General features: G+C 47.7%; 1 protein-coding gene across 2 annotated transcripts; it reads right to left on the reverse strand.

Annotated features, from left to right (window-relative positions):
- Positions 1–15,682: 15,682 nt before the first annotated feature.
- Positions 15,683–20,609, reverse strand: mycn (MYCN proto-oncogene, bHLH transcription factor). Of its 2 annotated transcripts, none has more exons than XM_088362303.1 (3): positions 20,445–20,609; positions 19,502–20,201; positions 15,683–18,254 (listed from the first exon to the last, which is right to left on the reverse strand). In XM_088362303.1, exons 2-3 carry the CDS (start codon positions 20,178–20,180, stop codon positions 17,563–17,565), a joined length of 1,371 nt encoding a protein of 456 aa, XP_088218429.1. In that variant the 5' UTR covers positions 20,181–20,201; positions 20,445–20,609; the 3' UTR covers positions 15,683–17,562. The 2 variants fall into 2 exon arrangements, with proteins under 2 accessions (XP_088218429.1, XP_088218428.1); XM_088362302.1 differs by having other exon boundaries at positions 15,683–18,257.
- Positions 20,610–25,612: the final 5,003 nt, after the last annotated feature.

A 25,612-nucleotide genomic window follows, 5' to 3' on the forward strand; every position in this document is an offset into this window, starting at 1 on the left:
ATATACTATGTTTTAAATTTAGGAAATAAATATATTTTTTAAATCATGTGCTTGCTGTTGTATCGGAGAACATCTTTGCAGTACAGTAGGCTCTGAAGGAGTTTCTAATGTGGGAACCAGAGGCCCCTCCTGGCCTTCCCGTTTCAGCTCCGTTGATCAGAAGAGAGGAGTGAGAAAGTGGGTGGGTGGGGGGGGGGGGGTCTACTGTACCTGCAGGGAAGCTCCAGTGTGAGGCAACAAGAGGGGTCCACTTTTTGGTTCTGCTATAATCCATCCACAATGGCTCCCCTCCCTCCCCCACTTCTGCTTCACCTTCACCCTGCAGGGCGACCTGTCCCCCCCTCCAATAAAACTCTGTGTCTTCCCACATCCTCATGCTAGCCCAGGGAGAATGATGGAAAATGTATTTCACTGGAAGCCATCATGAGATGTCAAATGGTTATTTTGGCTACGATTGATTTTGTTTGCAGGGCCGAAGGGGGTTCATTTTTTCTCTTCAGGGTGTGTGTGGGGAAGAATATGACACTCAAGCCACAAATAAAATGCTCTGATTTTTGCAATATAGGTTGTCATTGTTTTTTGATAGGTCATGTCAGCTGTAATACCTTCATGATATTTAAGATTATACATTTTATTTCAAGATAGTGAATGTGATACTGGACACACACTTGTGCACACGCACACACACGCAGGCTGGAAGAGTGTTATGTCAAGTACCTCCCATCAAGCTTTGTTCCTGTGCACTGAAGTGAGTGAAGCGAATGCCAATTCTTCATTCTCACCCCAACTTTTATCCTCTCCTCCCTCACCCCCGCCCTCCCCGCCGAGTTTGTCCTAATCCGTATTGAGGAACGCCACCCCACCCTTCCTCTTTTCCTTCCTCTTCACCTGAACACCCCCCCACCCGTCTTTTTTAAATTATTTGAATTCATTTGCTCCCCCAATTTCAGTCCTGATTTCCTTCACGACTGAGATTTTGACTTTTTCTTCAGCGTGATTGACAGCTCAACTCGCCCCCTCCACTGGCTCCCATCCCTGCAACTCACTATACCTGATCCATCACTCCCATTTATTTTTTTTTTACATTCCATTACTCTTCTCCAGCATCCCATCATGGATCTGAGACAAAGCAGACCCCCGGGGTCCCCCCCCCCCACCCTACTACCCTTCAGTTTCCGACCAGGCTTGGGCCGGTTAATCTTCCCGAGGCGTTCAGTGTCTTACTGCCCCCCTCCCCAATGCCAGCAGACAAAGAGAGGGCTCCCTAATTCTCCCTTTCTCTCCTTTGCCCCCCACCCCCCACCCCCACCTACATTCTCCATCCATTGGGCCTCAGAACCAGCGGAAAGGCTTTGAAGACTCAGGCCCCCCCTTCGCTCCTGCCTTCCATCCTTCTAGTACCCTGAAAAAAAATGGCTGAACTGTCAGGGTGGCCCGTCTTCCTATACCACCCCCGTCCCACCGTATAGATGCCCACCCCCCAAGTCTCCACTCATAAAGGAAGGACATGCTAGAGAATGCATTTGATCCTCATTGAGTGTGTGATTGGTGACGTTGCCAGATTTGCTCGCAAAAGGCGGCCATTTTTAATTGGGCATTAATTTATTGCGCCGCAATCTCCAAATGCGTCATCAATGCTAGCTGAAATGAAATCTTGTGAGATACTCATGACAACAACACGCGCTTTGCACCATCTTAGTGGTCTTTGTTTTTTAAACGTCACATTCCAAATTATTTAACCCCACAGGCTTTTGGATACGTTCCTCCTTACAACTGCCCTGAAGTTCTCAAACCAGGAATCTTCCCATTCATTCAGCCCAAAGATGACTTTCATATTATTTTTACAAAATCTGCCTCTATTTATCCACCCTGGTAATAATTTTCCCAAAAATGTTTGAGGGGTGAAATAGAAACCCAAAAAGCCAGGGAATAATGAAAGTAGTTATTAGGTCAGAGGTGTGTGTGTGTAATTCTCGTATGCATGTTCTTATCGTGGTGCTCCAATTATTTTGAGATGTGGTTGAGATAGCTTTGGAGTGGGAAGTGATCAGGTGCAGGAACTTTAAAGCAGATCCAACGTAATACAGGTACACTAATAATAATACACTGTAAACTGGCAAAGTGGAAATCTGAGATGGAAGCATGACCAAACAATCGGTGCTGGCTTTTCTCTTTTTTTTTTTTCCTTCCCCCAATGCTTGTGGCAAATCTTTTCAAGGCCACTCTTCTGCGGCATTCCAAAATCCATTAGCAGTCAAAGTAGAGGCTTTGACTTGTTTCCGTGGGTGGATACCTGCTTGAATGGCATCTGCACAGCTGGAAAAATGATCCGACTTCAAACAAACGTATGAATGAGACGTATCGCTAACACCACCCACTCAAAGGCAGTAAAACAAGCGCGGGTTAGCCGCACCCTTGTGCCAATGCAGGGAAAGTGAAAGGGGCTCAATTGAAACAAAAAAAGCCCGCTGATGGTTTTCATGGAATTACCCAATTTGGCAGACCTGATTATAAGGCACATTTTTTAAAATTTTGACTGAACTTTGACATCTATAGCCGTGAACGAGTTAAAAATGGAAAAATAAAATGGTGTTACTTTCAGTTTCGCCGCATGTGTCGCCAGGCAGCTGCGCTAGTTATGTAATCGGGCTAGCAAGCGGCAGCGTCGGCGGGGGTACCTATAGGGGATTTACAGACATCGGGAGGGGGCCACAGCTTCAATAAGACCTAAAAAGGAGGGTGCAGGATATGAAGTCAGGCCTTGAAATTGCCACCAAGCTTCACAACACACGCCTCGAGGCCTTTTAATGCAAACACTGAGCAGTGACAGAACGCCGCGCCTTCTTAGCTAACTGTACCAAAGACAATTTAGAACTTCAAAGACCCGCCGACTTTCTTTTTCTTTTGTTCTGCCGTATCTTATCGCAGTACAGGAAGCACAGTCATAACTTTTTATCGTTGAGCTCATAAAGAACATGAATGGGAATCGTGTGGGCGGACGTATATGTGTGGAAGATCGTGTCGGATACGGCGCGTTAAATAAATCAGAGTCATAACCGACCAACTGACCTTTTCGAAAGCATTTCTAGGAAACGCTTTATCTATGACAGGAAAGTGAAAGTGGATCACCCGAGAAACAAATAGTTCAACTCAATTCAAATATGTTCGAATTTTATGATGACTGAAAAACACAACATGCTAAGGCTAACACGCTAGGTGTCCAGTCCGGTCGGCTGGTTTCATCACTTGATCCGAGGGAAATCTTCAATTTCCAAAAAGCCTTTAAACTTAATTTACGCTCGCGTCTTTCTCCGTAACCGCCGCTTTCAATGAAAATAGTCTTTTTGTCCGGCTCGCCCCGAATCCAGCACGCTGGTTTCAATTGACCGCGGCAGCGCACATAAACCACCGAGCGAGCCGTTAAATTGAGCAGCACATCCTTTTTAACATGGTGAAAAGCCACATATATTATTTTTACATTGGCCTTGACGGCGCTTCAATGCACTCAACAGAGAGTGCCCCTTTTTGTTGCACCCCGTTACGACTCCACCGGCCCCTTCCTCGGCCTCGCGCGCACAAACGTACAAATACTCCAAGGCAAACTCGTAAAAGTGTCGCATGGAGCCATTTACCCCGAAAAGAAGTCATATGCCATTGTGGCCCCCGCTCTGTTGAATCTGTTCCGCTAAACTGAATGAAGGTCTCCGTCCGCTCTCTCCTCCGGCCTTGTTGTGGCGGCTTGCAATTTCACAGAAACTCTTTTTTTATTGTGCTTTTAACTTGTGTACACTTGCTACAGGCTCTTGGAGGCATTTTATGGCTGGAAAGACTGTTGTGATAGCAAATCTAGTTGTCTTCATTGTGCGCTTGACATGTTGCAAACCAAGAACACGGCGACAAATATGGCGGCAAAAATAATATGCACTTAAGATCGTTTAATCAATCACACCAGTCAGAAATTTCACTGCCTGATCTTCAACTCCAAAGCTGTGTTGCTATCGCATGCATCAGCGCCATCTACAGGGATCTGTTGACATTACACCGATTTACAAACTGGTCAGTAGGAGCTATCAGTTGGATTCTAGTTGACAATTAGAAAAATCCGCACTGACGTGAATATAGTAAATATTTTTTTACAAAATAATTGGTAAACATATGGACCGTCGTGTTGAATTTGCATCTCGTGGCATTTCCATGTCAATGCTGCTCTTGAAGCACCGTCCTCTACTGTAATATAATAATCGGGCTTGTCAGAGCACATATTTCATTGGCTCAAACTGTGCAAATTATCATTCCTATTGTCATTTCTTGACATATATTCAATCTCTAATTTCACATTTCATTTCTCTTTTTGATTCCCTCTCCGCTCTTCATGGCTCACATTCATCCCCGTGAGGCATATCGGATGCTCATCAAAGACGATTAAGGCTAATATAAGCCTTTTATGTACACAAAATCATTTTACATACATTTAATGGCTGCCCGCATCGGCACTCTTGGCTCGGGCTTTGAAAAGTGGAATAATTTCAAGGCTTTGAGGATGATCGAGAGTGATTGGAGGGCGCTGTATGGAGAGGCAAGGCGCGCTTTTTCCCATATCAATCAAGGCCTATGGATGGCCGGGCTAGTTAGCGGCTCGCGATTGTGTTGAGGCCCTCGGTCGGGCTTCCAGCGTGTCCCCGAGGCCGCTCCCTTTTGCTTGGCCCAGTGGGGGGGACGAGGTGGCGCCTCTCCGGCCCCAAATCCAGCCCACGTTCATGCGTCCGTTCGGATCCATCATTGCGTGGCTGGTGCAAGGGCCGGCCTTTGTCCGGCGCCGCATTCTTTGGCCCATTGTAGGACCACCGCAACCATTTAGGGATTTTAAAGGCTCGTTTGCACAATTCCTTTTGTCGGCGACCCTCGGCACAAAAAAGCGACCGAGGTTGGGGGGGGTGGCCAGCGGTTTTTCCAGTGAAAGGAGGGAAAAGATTTCAAACTAAATGGGAAGTGGGGAATTTAGTTTGTTGGCAATGTTCATTTTTTTTAATGAGTGGAACCTCTAAGGATGAACACAATCCGTTCCGGTATGCTTTTTGATCTCTGCTTTGTTTGGATTTTGCGAGTGTTTTTCGGAAGTCATGGAAATGAATGCGAGTTTAGAAAAAGAAAATTCAATCTTTTTAATAAATATTAAAAGTGTTAATGTAGTTTAAGTTAGCAGTCAGACAGCACGACTGATTCTGAAGGCCTCGGCCATATTACATTGACATGGCAACACCTGGATGCTAAAATTTGGTTGGATAGACAAAACCACTGAAACACAACTAAAAAGTTTAAAAAAATAGCTAAATGCATCCACAGACAATCCCAGAACGCTCGGCGAACGGAGCCACAAAAGCACGTGGGTGCGTCCTTGGCCTACAAGGCGGCCATGTTTTTCTCATGCCGTAATGGGATGTCCAGATAACGACTCAGACGCGTTGCATTTTCTCAAGAGTTAAACAAATGCGGAGCAAAACAAAAGCTATCGCTAGCCCCTCCCGGCAGCCTGTATGAAAACAACTCGTTATCATTTCAAGGGAGGGGGGGGGCGGTATTTTTGCTGTTCTCTGCATTCCCAACCTGAGCTGTGAGGGACCTTGGTGCAAGACTTATTTTGACTGTGATAAATGCTGTGTGTGTGTGTGCGTCTGACTGTGTGTCAGTCTTATCCGCATGCTTAATGACATCATCATCTCCAAGCAGAGCGCGTATAGATGTCAGATGATTTAAAGGAAGTCGTTAAAGCTACTTATTGATATTCAACTGCTGGAGCGACCACCCTCGCACCACTTTAGTGCCTTAACACTGATGGAGATGTCGCACTGTAGGGTTGTAATGTGCCCGCTGAAAGAAATCATTCTTGTTCATTTCTTTTGTAATATGGCACTTGTGTCTTGTTCAGTTCTAAATTAAGGATAACATTATTAGATGCATTGGGGCCTTATTTCATGTATGTCGAATCATTTTTGCCATCTGAGGTGAATAGAAATGACAATGTTGCAGTAGTATATTTTTTTTGTGAGGTATTTCACATTATAAATATATATCAGTTTGTGCATCATGATTAAGTCGTATGCATCTTTACCACCGGGGGGCAGTACGATCTTGTCATGCAGACATAAACAAAGAAATCTTTCACCACTACAGTAATAGTTATTGCAGAGGATAAAGAATATATTTTTTTGTGATGTGGCACAGCTTCAGAAAAGTAAATCAAATATTTCTCCAAGACTTCATCCGCACAATTCCCACTAACAACAGGGGGAGCCCTAGAGCAAGAAAAACTCATTGTGGCCCAAAACGGAAAAACCCGTGAAGGGCTGATGTCGTCTTTTTTGCCGCAGTAATCACTTTCCCACCTCTGAAAACACATGAATGCAAATGTGATTGTTTCATTGATTCGCACTCAACCCGCTGATTAAGCGGCTTGATGTATAGGCGACTGATGTGACGATGCGCCGGGGGGGCCGGTGTTTATTTCTATTATTGTTGTTCAGTGTTGGCCAAAGACTGCGCGTGAATATTCCGCCACCTGGGGGGCACGCTTGATGCTAGCTGGCTAATCTGATGCTATGGAGGATACTTAAAGACTCTTAAGGCCTCTCCAAAGCGCATTGTTATAATCCTGATTGGGTTTAGCACTCAAGCAGAAAGCAATGCATTCCTTCCTATTGTGTTTCATTCAGCGGAAAAGCTCGAGTGAAACAAAAGACTCTGCGCATCTCAATCCGGGCCTTTTGTTCCTCATACAGTGACGAGCGGAGTCTGTAGGAGGCTTTTACTAACTTAACACTTGACTGTGAGCTGCGATCGTTTGCATTGTATTTTCATTCAACGGGACTTCTTGCGGCTGGATTCGGAGATGGGGAGGGGAGGGGGCGATGAATGACCGAAGCGGGGGTCGTGGCTTGTGGCTGAAGAGGTCACCGATGTAAAGACATGCAAGGTGGTGATGAACCAAAAGCTCAAAAAAACAAAAGGTTGCTATGGAGAAACAGACGGCATTCGAGCAGCGGACTGCTTTTGAGAAATGCTTTATTAGGTAGATTGTCTCGCATCCCGTGTGAGTTGTTAGACTCGTGATTTGTTTTGACCACAACTTGGGCCATCGATCAACGGGGAGAAGAAGTCGTAAACGTTTTGACGGATGGATGGATGGTCGGGTCGTTCATCTCGTTAAATGGGATTTATTTATGAATCAACCGCGTCGACTTGCCGAGATGCGTTTGAGGCACGTCGGATTTTAAAGCTCTCGCCGAGCACACCTGATGCTTCTATCGTCCGTGTCTTCCAGGCTTTTCCGTTTTCTTGCGCCTTTTAGCAGCAACTCGCAGGAAGTCATTCACTTCCTAATTATCTGCACATCAAACGGAGGCCGCCGCGGAGACGCAGACCATAAATTCAAGCTCCCCCTCTTCCCCTCCTTTGTCCTCTTCCTCTTCGATGCTGTGGTCCGATAGCGGGGCGGCAGCTGCCTCTAATTGGGGCTGTATGCTTCAAACTGCAAACATATGACTTCCACTAATGCCAGGGCCGCGGCGTACGGATCGGGTGGCCCGCACCGTGAGGGATGAGGTTTCAGATAAAGAAAGGCAGAGAGAAATAAAGGCCCTCCGTGGCATGGGGGGTGCGGCGGTGCGGTCTCTGAAGTGGTCTGGCGTGGTCCGCTCCTGCTGCACGGCGGGCCTCCGGGGTCAACGGGAGCTTGCCCGGATTGACAAAGAGAGAGAGAAAGCGACGGGCTGCGATAACAAAGGCGACCACAGTGCGGTTCGGTGACGGCTCTCCGGGCCAGCGCTGACGAGCTGTTAGATCCGGCCCGGCCCAGATGTTGCGACCCCTGGAGATGGCTGCTACACTTGCTGCACTCATTTGGCCTTATTGGAACCTCATGCCGCAGCGCTACTTAGCTTACCGCGCTAACAACTGCAGCTTGATTGTACATTGTTCAAATAGAAATAACCATTAGTCGCCACTTGCGTCTTTAACCAAATAGACAGCATCGCACTTTTACAAACCCCGCCCCCCTCGCAAAAATAACATCCGGACTCTTAGCCAGGTGAGTAAATGAATGCCTTTAAGTCAATATTTGAGGAAATACCGCCTGACAAATAAAACAAGATATACTATTTCAATTAAAGTTTTAAAACAAATTTAAACCCGATTGTGCTCAACATGGCTTGAGCTTTTTTTTTTTTTTTTAAACTTTCTAAGCAGCCACAAAATATTTGGAAGGCTTCTTCTAGCCAAGCCAGAGGTGTCGTGATGGTCGCAAGCTTTACTAGCTCACGCCAGTGTGTGAATTGGACCCTCAGAAAGTAAACGGGGGCCCGTCTATTGTCCGTAATGGCCCCTCTTGTTCCCAACAACGACCACAGTGGGAATTTGACTTGCTCTGGGCTATGTGCATATGCACTTCCTTGCTTTCTTTACTACATTCAGCAGGAAACACAATTAGCCCAATCAAAGTGAAAGGAGTGCGGGGGTTGGGGGGGTTGGGACGGGGGTAGCCACGGTGTTTTATGAACACGGGTGGTGGGACGGCAGCATTGTGACAGCGGAGGGTAATAGGTGTTGCCCCGCGGCTTTTTGATGTAAAAGAATTACGAGCGGGCATCTGACTCTTGTTAAACGCTGGACGCCGCGTACAATTAAAGATATACGGGCCGACGCGGCCTTGTTGTGAGGATACATTAGCAGATTAGATTTGAAAGGGACACGTGTAAAATATGGCCAGTAAATATTGTTGAGCGCTTATGCCGGCGTTTTAAAAAGCACGTTAGCGCCAGTCGATCCAAAGCGGCGGCGCAAAGATTCACGACCGCTCGGCAAACTGCTGCGTGAGCCGGTTTTGATGAATAGAGTCATCGGCGGAGATGCGCCGTTTGATTTCCTCCACTGTGAGCCTCTCGCTCGCGTGTGACCTTTCACCCCGTGTTGAAGACGTTCCGTACGATTGAATCATATCGGTTAGCCAATGTTAGCACGTGTGGTTATTTTTGGCCTTTCTGGACTACAAATGCCGGAAGAGTCGTACTGAGTTCAAGAATCAGGAAATTCTTTAACATTTTGCGTGTTTCGGAGATGGAGGGGGGGGGCTTAGCTCGCCCTCTGTTTCCAGCCCTCTGAAAAAGTAGGCTCACTGGATGTCCGTAGTCAGCAAATGCAAGGGGTTGCGGACAAAAGGTCCATTCTGGCAACAATAGGGGGCATTTAGAGCGTCACATACCCTGGTTATTCTGAGGGTGGGGATTTTGGGCTGGGGGCAGGGAGGCAAGAGCGCTGAGGGAGCAAGAGGAGATAGCAGTAAAGGGGGGGGGGACTTCAATGGCGTAAAAAAAAAATGCTATCTGTAGAAAAGGGTTAGCGGTGTCCAAAAAGCTAAGCTTACCTATGGGCCAGGGTCAGAGGTCAGGTGCTAGACACACAGAGCAATCCCTGTGCTGGACTGGATGGACAACATAGTTGTCTGAACACAACACCTGAACAATCTGTTAGCGAGGCTGGAAATTAGCATGTATGCGCGAGATGCAGAGATAAGCTAACGCTTTGGGAAGGAAATGAGCTCTCGAGGCGGTCGTCTTCTCGAGGCCCCAACGTTCGAGTGGACAAACAGCCGTCCTAGTCGAAGTCGTTTTTCCAGCTCGCATACCAATTTTTTTTTTTTTTTCCGTCTCTTGACGGTTGAAACCTTCTAAACAGGTCTATCGTGATGAAGAAGCTTTATATGGCCCCAACCGCGCCCCGTTTGGGTTCAAAAGTCACCAAATTGCCCCTTCAAGAAAACACCTGGCTGTTTACGGAGTCTCGTAAGAATTTCGCTTAACAGCTGTTTCATAAATCAACTTCTACGAGACTTTTTCAGGACCCATAAGATACGGCCTTCAAGTAGATGTTAAAGATATCTTTTCCGCCACCATGTCAATATCTGAGTGGAAAAAGGTCCACTTTTTTTTGAAAGAGAGAGAGAGGGAAGATGATCTGCAGCGGTGCACAAAGCAAGGGTACGAGCACCGGGACACCCCCCTCCTGCCCCCCCAGCCCTTTACAATTGGCCTTGAGGATCGTTAAGTGATTGTATTACACAGAACAGGTGAACTGCGTCTCTCCCCGCCTCGTCTTTTATATTTGGCTCCCCATTATGATTTACGGGTCTATTCTTCTCGGGCCGCCGTAACTTGTGCTGTTCTTTTGAAGGCGGGCTGCTCGCCGCCATTGTACCTCCTCGACTTTGAAGTGCCCCGGTTCTTAAATGAGGATGAGACGAGGAGAGTGAATTTCTACAGGAAAAAAAAAATGGGGGCTCTTGTTTCTGACAGGTGTCTTTTGTAGAAGGGAGTGTGCTGGGGCTGCTGTTTTGTCCCAGCTCGGGTTCCAGGCAACCCCATCACCTGCTAATTGAATAACACAAGCTTGCCATCTGTGGAGATTTAGCCCAGCTGACCTCAGTGTACCGTTTCGATGACTAGACGATACATCCGAAAGTTGACGTCGTTATGACGAAGAGTTAAAATCCGAGGTGGTCAGCTGGAGCCCGCGCAGACCCGAGTGCCGTCATGCGCGAGCTAATCGCATCAGCTGTTATCTCTTCATTAACTCCAGTCTAAACACTTCACCCGGGTTTAGCGCCCCGGCTTGTGAAAATGAGAGAAAATCAGGCGTAACGTTGACACGGGGGCGGGGGGATGTTTGCGTGTTATTTTTTTGTTGTTGTTGTTGGGTGTGTGTATCGCCGCTTGCTATTTAGGAGCCCGCTGGCGACAGAGATAGCACCAACATGCCATCTGAGTCTGGCCCCAGGCTGGTGTTTTCAGTTTTGGGGAGGGGGGGGTTGTTGGTAGAGGGTTGCCGGACAGTACTGCAGATTCAGAGGTCGGGTTAGACCAAATACACCCCTCCTCCGATGGCGAGAGCCTGAACACACAGCTGTCCTCGGCCATTATCAATGATGGATGAAGCCACATCAGAGCATCAATGGCATGCCCCGACGCTCCCCCCCCCTCCCCTCCCTGTGTCCGTGTGTGTGTGTGTGTGGTATCTGCGACAAAGACTGAAGGGAATATCCCAGTGACATAAATTAATCACTGCCGGCGATTATAAGGACGGAACAAAAGAGGAAATGTGTGCTCAAGATGCCTCGTGCAGTAAATCCTCCCGTTGCGCCATCGGTTTTCCAGTGGGCGTCGGCTTATCGCTGCAGCTGGCCTAACCGTCGATTTGTTTCCATCTTCCAGTTTGATAGCGCCACCTGTGATGCCCTGTGACAGGGCCGGGATGTCTCGCTCAATCCTGGCTCCTTTCACGATTTGGAAATCGGCGCAAAATACGTGTTGAGGGTCGGATCCAGACGTGCGTGTGACGGATGGCCTTTCAGTGATGTCCTCCACTCCGACCAATTAAACTAATCAGCGTCACGCCTGAGTTGATCGAAAGGAGCATTGTGAACGCTATTACCTTATTCTTCCAAGCCATCAAACCATTGTCCCCCCCCGCCTACAAATCGAATTCATCCATAATTAACCTTGTGTGTAATCCCGGGGAGTTGGTTGATGGATGTCCGAAAAAGGGATTTAATCCCTGACAGAGGTTTGCGCTGATTAGATTAGTCTGCCGCTGACTCATATTTTCAACAATGGCGAGGTCTGACTCAACAGATGTCAAACATATTAAGAGATGGGCATAAGCTTGCCTTTAAACAAGCTAATATATTTTTTTATCCGTTTACATGGGGCAAATTATGAACAGGCTGCCGGTCACACGTCCTAATCTGCCCAATCTCAGTTTCTCAGGTTAAACCGGGCAGCCACGTGTTTTTTTTAGCAATCTAATCAGATGCATCCGTTTGCATCCGTGTCGGCCCGTGAAGCAGAAAAGCGCCCATGTTATTAAAATGAAGACGTGTCTGGAACGTTCTGATCCATCACAGGCAAGTGACAGCGGGCAGACAGCCCTTTAATGGAGCGGTCACGGACCACAGATTCAGAAATGTAACAGACGGAACAAGAAAAACGTGTTCCAGGCTAACATTGAGCTAGCTTAATGTACGCCAATGCTCAAGTGTAATTTAAAAAAAATGGAGCAACCAAAGTGCCTTTGCATGGACTCCAAATTTCAAGGCCGCAAATTGATAGTTTTAATTTGGGCATTTAAAACTAGCTGGAATTGTGACTAGTATCTGATGCGTAGTATCGGTACTCGCGTATGTCTACTGCCCCAAACAACAAATAATAAACTGTACTTGATTGTAAGACATCCAAATAGCCCCAAAATGACACATCAGAGTGTTTTCTTTGTCCAACTCATTGCATTGTGTTCCCGTTTTTTTTTTTTGGGGGGGCGATCCACACTTGCTACCTAGTGACCCCGGCTGTCTCGGCCTGTCCCGACCGCGCAGATGAGCGCCGCTCCGACTGATAGTGACGGCGGGGTATTGAAAGGCGAGCAACCCCGCCGCTCGCCCCGTTCTACGATTCATTAACCCGATTTTCACTGGGTTCTGTCCAACGTGTCAGCCAGGGCGCCCGCTGAGGATCCCGCCGCCCCGGCTCGTCTTTCTGCCCGCCATCAAACTGACAGATAACTGTCGGCAAGTGAGGTCGCGGCCCTTTTTTCATACGCTCTTTTACCCCCAAACTCCTTTTTGGGCTTTTTTTTTTGGCAATATAACGATGAGCGCATATCCAGACACTTCACGGACCATTAAATCTGGAAGTGGTGCTTGTTTAGCACCATTTCGATTAACTGGTTTTTTGTATTTTATTAAAGTGTATTACGCAATCGTTTCACCCTCTCTTACAGAGGTCAACTAGCTTCTAAAATGGAATTATGTAAAAAAAAATGCTTAGTATGTGTCCAATTATTTTTTTAATTCAGTTTTGAGCTTTCACAGATTTCGATTCTATTCCATTCAAAATGTTGCTTGAGTGTTTTCTGCCAGTGACAATTTGAGCAAAGGTCAAAAAGGTCAGCTACCATCCCAAATAGGATTGCGTTGAGCCTCGAAAGCTTACACACTTTATTCATCCCACCTTCTCGAGTATGTCAAATATCACTCCAAGATGTGTTTTAGCGGGTTTAGTTTTAATCCAATCCGATCTTTTGGAGGGTCAGGTCAACGGTCAGGCCTGTCGGAGTGATCAAACTCCCAAGCGGAACTAAACGGGCGTTAAAGCGCCGGTGCATGAAGATTGTCAGGAGCAATCAGATCGGCAAACAATGCACATGCTCCGCCGCATTTTTACGCTTTCTAATCTCGAAGGCCGACTGACAATAGGCATCTTTAAAAAAAAAAAAAAAAATGGATCGTCGATACAGGCCGAGTCGGCTGGCGAGTGGCTTGCCGTTAGCATAGCTACGCCAATGTAAACCGCGCTAGCAGAATTTGTTTTAATAATTAGCACTTCACAGTGGCTTTTTCCCCCTCTTTCTTCTCATTGTCGCACTTCTCTCCCTTCACTAATCCCGTTCTAATCATCACGGCTTTTTTTTTTTTATCTCTCTCCGTCTTTTCCTCTTCCTCAGTCCGAGCCGGGCTTTCTCTTTCCAGCCGCTGTGTTGTGCGTCCAAGGCCGTTTTCTTCGTGCTCTTGAAAGGCTATTCATGGGTTCTTCAATGCGGCCCTATTACATTTGTGTGTAAGGGAGAAAGAGAGAAAGAGAGAGAGAGCGAGAAAGACAAATAAGGCGAGGGAAAGGTATGCTGGGGTTGGGGTGGGCCGCGCTACAGTACCATCTGTATGCAAATGTCTTCAGACTTGGTAAACTTTGATCAAACACGCAGGCCTCCCTTTCTCTCTCTCTCTCTCTTTCGTAGCCCCGACCCCTCCCCTCCCTGTCCACTATAGCGCAATTACTGTAAGCTTGCGTCTTTTTTTGGCACCGGACTGCCTGGAAGAAGTGACCCTCGACCCCTGCCCACACACATCCACATCTTCGACCCTCCCCTCAAATGCCCCTCACACACGCAGAGTCTCTAAGCACCTGCGGCCACACTGGACCCCTCAACAGATGGTGAACCCCCCCCCCCCCCCCCCCCCCCCCCCCCTCACACACACATCACATGGCTCTTGGCAATGGGTGACGGGCATGCCTTTGTGCAGAGGTTGGGCACGACACACACACACACACAGTTGTGTACCCATATACAGCATCCATTGTTTGGGCCATATGGGGAGGTTAACATGTTGAATACAGATCGGGTGTCGGGCAGGACAATAGAAGTGCTGTCCCAAGTGTGCTCATCGGAAGTGAGGAAACAAAACAAAAACACGCCGCCTTATCTGTTGTGCAGCTTTCTTGTATGCCAGTCAAGAGATTTGTAAGCCCATTAACAAGTGTGCGTGTGTGTGTCTGGCCTGTCCAAGCAGCCACCCTTTCCTGGCAGGATAAATGGGTATTAATCAGGGAAAAGCCATTGCCATATGTTTGTTTAATTCGGTGAAATTAGCCTTGTTTCAGACGGGACGTAAAAAAGACAAAGCAGACTCGGTCATCCCGAGCTGACCAAAAGTGTTTTGTGAGGACCACTAACGGTGGTGCATCATTGTAGATTGACGATGAGTGTCCTGGTGCCTCACTCGGGTGTCACCTGCTCCAGCCATGCCCAAATCCTGTGAAGTGTCACACTTCATCTGGACGCCCGCCATTTTTATTCGCCCTTGATGTTATTGTCGATGAATTTGTTTTCATCCGGTAACCTAGTAGGATAAGCCATCAGGCAGATGGCGAGTGGAGTGGAGGCGAAGGGGAGGGGCGGGGGTCCCGTGAGGGGAGCCACATACACTTTGCAAAGACACCAGACTCCTGTAGCATCCGCACACATGCAGACACCAGACCCCTGTTACGTAATCCACCAGTTGCACTCCCCCGCCAAGAGGCTCAGTCTCAAGCTGTCTCAAGTCCAAAACAAAGTCATCCGTCTTCATGTTGCGTCTTACGTAGATGCTGATGGCGGGAAGAGCAACGAACCCGTGCGTTCTTGGCTAAACAGGATTAATCAAAGTCATCGCTGATGTGTGTTTTTATTTCATTTAGTCTTTCCCCCTACGTGTGCGCCCCGTCCCGTCCCAGACCGCGGCGACAGATTTCTCTTTCAGCCCTCTCCAGAAAACGCCCGACTTGGCCCCCGAGTGGCACATAGTTGGGCTCAAGCCCGGCAATGGAAGGGGGGGGGGGGGGACAGAGCCATGTGGTTGATGTTGGTAAACAGTATCCAGGCTTGTCCTGGCATTGTGGCCGCCGGCGAGCGAGGTCGAGGGTATCGGGCACCCGGGGGCCACACACAGACCGGGAGGTGGCGGCGGTGGCGTACGGCGGTGGGGCGGGATCTTTTACAATAGATACACACACACACACACGCAGATGCATTCATGCACATAGGCAGAAATGCACCGGGCAAATAAAAGACTCACTCTCTGTGTCTGCCACTCAGCAGCTGCTCTAGTTTCCATGGCGACGACCGGAACAATGTAGTAGCGAGTGGGTGTGCGTGTGTGCGTTTCAACGCACTTCAAGTGTGTTGAGGTGGGTGTGTGGGTGGGTGGCTGTGAGAGGCTACGGGGCGAACAGGATCCAGAACTCTTTATTATTTCTTTGGAAAAAATAATAGGGGTATTGTCAAATAAATACGGAGGGGTAAAAGAGTAACAACAACCAAGATGCCGGTTTAATGATGTCTATTTATTTGTCAAAATGAGGTATTTCAAAGTGCTATGAGTTGCAGCACTAATAAATGTACATTTGAAAAATCGGGAGTGGGGGGGAAACATCTCATATCCATATACCCAGTTCTATGCGCCCGATAGTTACAAATATAAACAAAAGAAAGTTTTGGGGGAAGGGGTGGGGGGGTTAAAAAGTACATTAGGATAGAACACATTTGCTGTACAAAAGTCTGAGATAGAAGATGAAAAAAGATAAGTTGATATCTACCGGGAACTCATTTTCATACGAAAATATAAGTATCAAATTTAGTATGTCTCAGGTTCACACTAAAAAGCGTCAAAGGTCTGTAGAATTAGTAAAATGATACTGTACAAAGAAAAAAAAAAAGAGGAAGGGAAAAGAAAGCAATATATTGTTAGATTACAAAGTTCCTGACTCTCAAAAAGTGAGGCCTTACAGTACTTTTTAAAGGTATATAAAATTCCAGTCGAGTTATTATTGGCAGCTTCCTGACATGTATAGACTTATATAAAAACCCCAGGACAAAATTTATTATAAAAGAAGGCAGATCTGAGTGTACTTTGTCTGTACACCGCTGGGATGGTGGATATTAAAAAAACAAAAGTGTGCACACCCCTGTTTGGATGCAACATTTTTGTGATGTATAAAAAATGAGATAATTCATTTCAATCTTTTTTTTCCCGTTATTAATGTGCCCTATAACTTATACATCCCAGTTGAAAAAAGAAATATGTACAAAAACATAGTTGCATAAATATGCACACCCTCTTCAGATCACACCAGCTGTTCCACCTCATTTACATCTGGACTCTGGGTGGGCCTTCTCAAAACCTGACTGCAAAACAAATTTTGTGGATTTGGATGCTTTGGGCCATTTTTTTGTAATCATTGACTGTTATTGTTGTTTTTGAAGACAGGAGATTGTTGACATAAATGTCAGGAATAGCTCACTAAAAAAGCTCAACGTTATTTCAGAGGCACTTTAAACTACCATTTGACATAGGATTCAATTTAAATTCCAGTTCTAAGAGGGTGTGCACACTTATGCAAACACCTCAAATTTTTGCTTCACCTCTATTGTTTTTAATCTAGTTGTACAAGTTATACAGTAGAAAAAAATCTTGATTTATCGTCAGCTTTTTTTTTCTTAACAAAAAAAGGTAGCAGTCGAACCAGGGGTGTGTAGACTTTCTCTCCATTGTATGTACAAAAGTGTCTGGTAGAAAGGTGCACAGGTATACATCCATTTACTTGGCTGGAGCACCAGTGTGATCGAGGAGTGAAAGAAAACCTGTAGTGGCATCATTTGTGTCCATATAGTCTTTGTTTTTTTTCGATTTCATATAAATTTGTCCGCTTTTTGCAGTGGTGAAGGCAAAGTTAGAATTGCGCACGGCTTCTTAGTTAAGTCGAGCGCTCCGAGCAAAGTGCCCTCCAACACCGGTCCCGGTAGGAATCCCTCTTGGATTCCAGGCTGGTGTCACAGTGAGTACAAAAAAAGCACAATGCATACAATACAAATAATACAAAAAAAGATATAAAAAAAAAAAGCCTCTATTTCCTCATTCTTTATCGTTCCTCAATGTGACTGGATTGAAAAAAAGTAAACCCTAAACATTCTTAACGTCAACAAATGTGCAAAAAAAGTGGCGGCAGTGAAAGTCCCGACATCCCTCCGATGCGCATCCGCCCCCTCCGAGATGTTTGTGTACATGCGGGCCTGTTTGTCTGTGCTTAAGTGTGAAGGCCAACTCAAAGTTTACCCATCTGGAGTGGGTGGCTGAGGCGGCGGCGGCCGGGCGTCATCCCGGAAACGTGTGTGAGTGTTCTGGGTGTCGACGGCGGCCGATGCGCGTCAGCGAGTCCTGGCTAGCTCGAGCCTGCGCATCAGCTGCTGTCGGCGGGCCTGCAGCCTGTCCTTCTCCAGCTGCAGCCGCCGTTCCTCCCTATCAAGGGAGCTGACATACTCGGTGGCTTTCTTCAGGATCAGAACCTTAGCCGCCTTTTCGTTGTACGCTAGCTCGGGCACGTGGTCGCGCAGCGTGAGGAAGCTAGAGCGCAGGTCGTTGCGGCGCTGGCGCTCCAGGATGTTGTGGTTGCGCCTGCGCTCGCTGTCCTCTGAGTCGGAGCCGGCCCGAGGGCTGCTGTCTCCGCTGGAGCTGCGCTTGCTGCGCGGGGCTGAGGCGCAGGAAGAGGTTCTGGTCGGCGGTCTCGCCGAGTCCGACGTCCGCTGCTTTTTGGCGGGCGGCGCCCGGTCGTCGTCTGACGTGTACGGAGAGGGCGCGGCGTAGTTGTGTTGCTGCTGGTGCACCGAGCTCCTCTTCAGAATGAGCTCCTGAGGGGCTCGGCTGACAAAGCGACCGGCCACGCCCCCCGCGGCGCAGACGCCCCTCTGCTCTTGACCTCTGCACGCCAAGGCTGTCTTGCTGATTGTGGAGCGCCTCTTTTCTACCGTAACCACGTCAATTTCCTCCTCTTCCTCCTCGTCCTCATCGTCCTCCTCTTCATCATCATCATCATCGTCTTCCTCCTCTTCTTCCTCTTCTTCTTCTGGGGAAGTAAAACGGAATGAGTTCATCTGTCAGGCCCAACAAGCATTCTCAGAATGTGATATATGTGTACCAGCTGGTGACAGGTATGCATACGTCTTATGAGAGACAGATAAAGCGAGCGTTGCTCAACACCGTTTGCATAAGCAGAAGCGCCTTAATGCTTAGTGTCTGTCACCGCTCGGCTAATCTGCCGCGCAGGCGTTGACACATCGAGCCGCAGCGCAGAGCAACTTCTAATCGGCTTCGTCTGGACGGGACGAGTCGGAAGTCGCCCGTGGTCTGTCCCTGCCACCGACTTTGACCTTTGACGACGACGGACCCTGTTTAGGTTAAGCCGATCTGCTTAATACCCGTCAATGAAGTGTCCGACGAGAATACTTTCAAATTTGCCGACTACCCCGATAACAGTTGCTCAGTCTTCTTTTTGTTATTATTATTATTTGTATCTATTATTGGCTGGGTGAGTGCTACGGACGCCGGCGTGCGGCAGCAATCGGATCACCGGCATTTTTTAAGCCCCCCTCACCACCTCCCCACCCCCGGGCTTGGAGGGGCGCCAGGCAGACAGCTGTCGGGATGGAGCGCTCGCTCAAAGCTGTCAGCCCCCTTAAAAACACACAAAAAAGGAGAGGGGTGCCGAGGAAGCGTTTTGGCGAGGCTGCCTTGAGCGTACGCTCGGTGCCAACTTGGAGGCTCTTTGTGCTTTAGTGTTTGTTTAGATTGGCAAATCGATATAAATACTCACTTCCCCTCTCGTGTCTCAAACGGTGCAGCATCAACATATTTTTTATTGTAACCCGCTGATGACATCATTGCATGTCCCCAATTAAATGACTCATTGCAAAAAAAAAAATAGGCTCCGTGATCCATAATCGAGTGCAACATTTGATCACATCTTTTGTTCTTTCACACTGTTCTACTTCTATAAAATGGAAAGCTTTTTTTGGGGTTTTATTCACATGCCACTTGGGCACGCACAGTTCCCTATTTTGCCGCCATCTGCCGGAAAGGGGGGGGGCGTCTGATTACATAAACTCAGTTCACTGTGTCACTTTACCAGTGTGTGTGTGTGTGTGTGTGTGTGTGTGCGTGAGCGAGCGCGCGCGTGTGTAATCCGATTGCGGGCCAGTCATATGAACAAGTCATTCCAGGGTGCGCACAGTGCGCTTTTGTTATTGTTGGGTTTGGCGGTCAACTCGCCGTAGACAAAGACATTTGTTGTTGACATGCGCTCATTCTTACCGGAGTCGCTGTGGGCGATCCCGTGGGTGGTTGCCGCGCTCACGCCGACGATCGAGTCCCTGCTGCCATTCCTCTTGTTCACCGGGAAGGGGAACACCACGGCGGGGTCCACGCACTCCGACGCCGCGCTGCGGCTCATCACTTCGGGTGCTTTTACGCACACGTCCCGCCTCCCGGTAGTAGTAGCAGCAGCAGAAGAAGCAGTAGCCGCCGTGGCGACCACCGTGGCCGTGGAACTCGTAATAGCCTTGCCCAATTTCTCCGTGACCGCCCTCTCCAGCTTCTCCCGGGCTGAGAATCCACTCCACATACAGTCCTGCAGGATGATGCTGTTTGGGTTTGTATCCAAAGCGGAACCGAACAGATCCAGATCGTCGGACGCCCCCCAGATATCGTCTTCGGGCAGGAGCAGCAGCTCCGAAGCCCAGTCCAGCGGGTCCCCCAAGCCGAAGCCTAGGAGGTCCCCCTCCGGGGAGGCTGCCGCTGCCGCATCCCCAGGTAGCGCGGCGCGGCTCGGGGAAAGGGGCGGGGTGGGCAGCAACTCGAATTTCTTCCAGATGTCCTCCCCCGGTGGCGCCGAGTCGGGACCACAGAAGTAGAAGTCGTCCTCATCCGGGTAGAAGCACGGTTGTAAAGAGTCAAACTCCATGTCGGAGTTTTTGCTTACGACCGCCGGCATCCTTCCCCACGCTTGTGAAACCTGCGTGGAGTGACAATTGCAAAAACTTAGGGCGCTCCCTGCTATACCTGGAGACACAGCCCACACACAGACACGCAAGTCCTCTCTCCACACTGCATTCCACTCTCACTGCCGTCCCTTGTGACTTTTTTTTCCACCCTCCCACTCCGTGCGTGTAAAATGTGCCACCCGTGCGTAAAAAGATGCAAGTCTGCAACTGACAGCGCGCGCTTCCAAGGCGTCAGGTTTGCAAGGCGCGCTTACCTTATCCTGACTTGTGGTTGTTCACGCGTGGACCAGTTGGTCTCGACAGTGGCAGTCAGCAGCGGCACAGACACCAGATGTGGAGCACTCATCGACGTGGGGAGCTCAGACAGTCCTCTGACACGCACCGTGGCTGGCTGCACTGTTTTACTCTCGTAAGGCGAGCAAGCAAAGGCGGGCTAGCTCCTCCCACTCACCGGAGCTTGGAGAAGGCGGAGTTAGGGGGTGATATTGGGTGCATAGTGAGTGTGTGTGTGTGTAGGGAGGGGGGTTATGCTTAAGGCTCGTCGGCCTCTTTCTCTCAAGGTGAATGGAGATAAACATTCAAAGCGAGACATAAAGACGAGTGTAAAACCCACTAGGACAAAGGGCTTTACGAGCCAAATTTACACTATGTAACATAAGAGCTCTTTGTTGATGTTTACATTTATTGTATTTTTTTTTTAAATAAATGTTGAATAAATATTTTTGGGGATAGTTCAAATTGTAGGTCGTGCTCTGCAATTTGTTTACCGCAAAGACATTAGTGGTTTTAGAAAAATTATAATCCTAATATGGCTCTATAGCACATCATATTTTCTCCAAATGGATTACAGTTACGTTTCCCTCCCATTTCTGCAATCCCTTTAGTCAGCAGCCTCTTTGGTGTGAAGTTCCGCAGCTTGTCTGGTTGCGGTTATTCAAAGCTCACTGCGCCCTCTTGTGGCTACCTTTGGAAAGGCAGTCCTTTCAAAGTGAGACAATGAACAATCCGGATGTTTTTTTGAAGGAAGAAACACAATTGGTGATGAAATCGTCTTTCCTCAGCGATTCCCAGTTATATTTACACTTTTTATTCAGTTGTATATTCAATTTAGATCGTTTTATTGAGAACACGTGAGCTATTTTCAGGGTGTCATAACAATTTCACGCTTTTTGGGAATTGATTTCTTGGATAGCTGCAGTGTATCTTTCATCCTTTGTCATCTAAGCTTGGTGATACTGCTTTGACTCATATTTAATTTAATTTATTCGCCATATTATTGATTCAAGATCGGTAGAGTATTCAATCCCTAATTTTGACAACTCTTGGCTCAATAAAAGTTTGGAAACACTGCAATGAGGTGTGTTCGTTTACCACGTTACGTAAGTGGTGGTTGTAGCCTGGAGTCATTCCCACCCTCATTTTTTAATGACAACTTCGAATAAAGGGCACATCTGTAATTACGCGCACGGGCACACACACTCGCACACGGACATTGACATAGGGCAATGTTTACACAATGGCTTCGATTTAAGTCCAGCTGGAGGAGGCGGAGGAGAAGTGACTTCCTCCTGTTTTCCTCAGTCAAACAATAGAAGATGACTTGAGCAGAACGCGGGATTATATCGCACCTTCATATCGCAACATGACATCTGCTGCAGCGGCATTAATGCTAGAAGTGATTATTGTAGTTTTTTTCCTAGGTGTTAGTTTTGGGGTTAAGTTCAAACAGTCAGTGAAAAGTGAGAATGCGCAGCTGTCTCCTCCATGGAGAACTCGCAGGGAGTTTCCTGGGACCGAGAGAGACGGTTGAAGGAGTGGAAAAACTCCCAACGGGCTCTTGGCTTTAACTTTCCCAAACTACTGTTCGGTTTATTCCGGCAGCTACGGAAGCTTCGTATGGGAAAATAAAACAATGCTAGATGATGAGCCGTGATATTTAAAAAAATTAACCTGCATGCTCGCAACGGAGCAGCTATGGCTAGCTAATGTTGGCTTGTTATTGTTTTTGACTGCGCATCTTTGGAAAGAGACTCAAGGAGTCGTGAGGGCAAAGGGGGGCATCCCGGTTGTTTTTGATAAGCCCCGCCCCCTCACTGCTTGGACGGTTAAGCAATTAGGCCAGTTATGATAAAAGATTCATAAGTCACTCGCCATGGATGCTGCCGCAGTGGCAAAGGCGCAGATTGTACTGGATTATGGATGCGCCAGCGGTTTATTTATTTATTTTAAATTCTCTTCCGGGGCAACCCAATGATCCTCGGGCACATTCCTTCTTTCTTTTGCCGATTCATGCGCAAAGTCGTTATTTGAAGGCTCCAATGTGACGTCATGAGAACGTTTGCAAGGGCCTGTCGATGGGGGGGAAGCACAAGCGAGTTCCAACAAAGCACTGAGGAATTTAGGAAGAACCGTGCCAGCTAAATGCTTTTTTTTTTCCATTATATAAACCGACATGACAAATATGATTATGAAACATGTTCAAATTTCCCTCCACTGTGTGGGCTTTTGGGGAGGAAATGTTCTAACCTTTTAGAACATGCACCATTGATTCCATATCGTTTTATGATTTATCTGGAATCTATCTTGTTGGATCATGCCCGCAAAGCTTGTTCATCTCCAGGTCTTACCGGTTCAATGAAATCTGATGAGTAACGCAAATCAAAACGCCGTTAGGCACACTTGGATGATTGCCCGCAGCTATTCCTTTTTTTTGTTTTTTAAAACCACTTTTATCGCCATCTTCAACCGAACCTCACCTCACCTTGCTGGGTTCGTGTCGCCACGTGATGACTTGCGGCGGGTGCACGTGTCGAACGCCGTCAAGTTATTTCACGCGACCGGCAACCAGGCATTCCAATCTGTGTGGGAACTTTTTGTCAAGATGAGCGATAAGGGCGTTTTGACATCGCTCATCATTTTGCGGAAGTGAAAGTATAGATAGGACATTTTGTTAGGGTGAAGCGACAATGAGGTGTGAAATCTTTACAGTCAAAAGCCCTCATTTGCGTTAAATGTAACGTTAGCATTGATGCTAACACAACCAGCTAGGCTTCTTGCCGTGACAACGATAGACTATTTAATCTTGTTTTCAAAATGTATTTTAGTTTTCACCTTGTCAGTTTAAAGTATTTTAAAACTGTTTATTTATTCATGGAATTGATCAATTCCAGACCTCAGCTTGTCCTACTGGAGCGTAAAAATGCTAGCGCCGCTTCATGGCTCACGTTACCAGTTTTGGATCAATTTGTGAATATCATTAGAAAGCCTGACGATCAACTGGAAATCAATATCACTGATGGATTAACAAGGGTGCCGGCGAGAATCGATTTTGATGTCGTTGCTCATAAGTGCGACAATATTTTTTCCCCCCCAAAGTCAACCTGTGAGAAAAAACTCCATTGTAGTCCGCTGTGTTTAAAGTAGCACACGTAAATTCACGTTTACTTTGACAGCTTTACTGGCTTGTTGTTGCTGTTTGTATAAAGCCGAGACTTTGTGGCCTCGTCAATCACGCAACGGAAAAGCCGTTTTGACTCTTGTTGATGTGTGTGAGTGTGTGACTTGAACATTTTTGCTAAGGTTCATATGTGATAGCTAAAAATGTCATTTTTGAGCAAACTCCTCCTCTTCTTTCTTTCGCCATCTTTATCATCCCTAGCATTTGTTTTGATCCTTCGGGGTCATTAACCAGACGAAATGTTTGTCTGCTCACAAAAGGGAAACGGTTTATACGTTTCAACGCTTCCATTTGTCAGCTCGCTCGTTGCGCGTGTGCGTGCTGGCGTGCGTGCGTTTGAAAGGGGAGCTCAACGTCTCAACTGGCATTTCAAGACTTACAAGCATTTCAACACCTCCGGCAGGGGGAGGAGGGGGGGGTGGGAGGCTTTTCCGAGTGTGTATTTGTATGTGCTTGTACGTATGCGGCTAAATGCATTCCACCTCCAGGGTTGGGTTCCCGGGCCGGCCGGGTCGATATATCACACCTGACATCATGGTGGAGGCGAGGAGAAACTAGAACGTTAGGAGAACATGCGGCGTCTTGTCGGTCCGTTCCAGTCAGATTAGTTTGACTTACGAGCGGCGGGTATCTGGGGCCGAGAGAAGCGAGAGGCCGTTTGGCGGCGAGGTTATTTACTCGAGAGGTGAGAAGGAGGAAACCCCAACCATAAATTTGGAGTCAAATGTTTGTGTTGACAGGAAGTGGTGTCGTTGGGGCCTCTCATGATGATATCGCGGGTGATTTGCTCAAGTCGGACCGGAATGGGAAGTCGGGGAAAATGGCCGCCCTGACGGCGTTTAGCTAACAGCGGGTCATTTGGGATTCTTTCCTCTTGCGGCTCGTTTGATTCACCGTGAGCGCTACAAGATGAGTCTGGAGCTTAAACGTTGTTTCACCAACGGCTCGGTTTGGACAAAATGTCCCAGCGGACTTCTCCGTCTTGTCATCATTGATCACGCTTAGCTGTCAATTGCCCTTTGTGACGAGATTCCAGTAGCCTCCGGCCATTTGACCTTAGTGGCGTCTGCGAGGCCACATCGTCTTCCTCTCCCGCCTGTCCTCTTAAAAAACTCCATCATGTGGTCCTCGAATCAATTAGGCCCCATCTGACATTCCGCCGGTGTGAGGTCATGCCAATGTTTCCTCGAGGGGGTTTCTCCCTTGACCCCGCCCCCTCCCCCTTCCGCCTCCCCCATCACGCCAGAGCAATTATTGCGGCAACTTTGGATAATAACATCATGTCTGGAATTTCTGATAAATGGCGCTGTACCCGAGCAAATCCGATTGATCCACCAGCTCGGATTTTTTTTTTTCGGTGACCCCGATGAGGACAAGCGCTATATATATAATGGCTGTATGGAAAGACAGTGTGTAAATTGTCCGCGTTTAAAAAAAGAACATGCATGGTTGGACACATGACTCTCCGTCGTATATATATATATATATATATCAAAGAAAAATTCGCATCGCATTCTTGCCGACTTCCTCACATCCTCTCCGTGTGTGTCCCGTGATTTGCATGAGGCCCACAATCACACACAGTAATCACAGCGCTAAATTTAACAGCGGCCGGCTAATCAAAGGCCTTGTTATCTACTCCGTGCTCATAATGTCCTTTCTTAAACTAATCTGATAAACATGCAGCTGAAAAGGGGGCGGGGCCAAGAACATCTGCACGCCTGCTGGCCACACGGTAGCACGTCGATAGAAGTGTTTTGCGTCAACCCCTTACTGGGGACTTGAAGTCGAGTCCCGCGGGACCACTTGCGTCCAAGTGGAAGAAAAAGAAGGAGGGAGCGTTCAGAGCAGGAAGAGCCATTGCCTATGGCAAAGGAGACTTCCTGTCAGATCCAGGTCACTCAGTTGCAGCGTGACACTGCAGGGGGGGGGGGGGCTGTAATCGCAATAATCAAGGTGATTAAC

This window comes from Syngnathus floridae, chromosome 19 (genome assembly GCF_059516105.1).
Source record: "Syngnathus floridae isolate MCC-2025c chromosome 19, RoL_Sflo_1.0, whole genome shotgun sequence".
NCBI classification, from domain to species: domain Eukaryota; kingdom Metazoa; phylum Chordata; class Actinopteri; order Syngnathiformes; family Syngnathidae; genus Syngnathus; species Syngnathus floridae.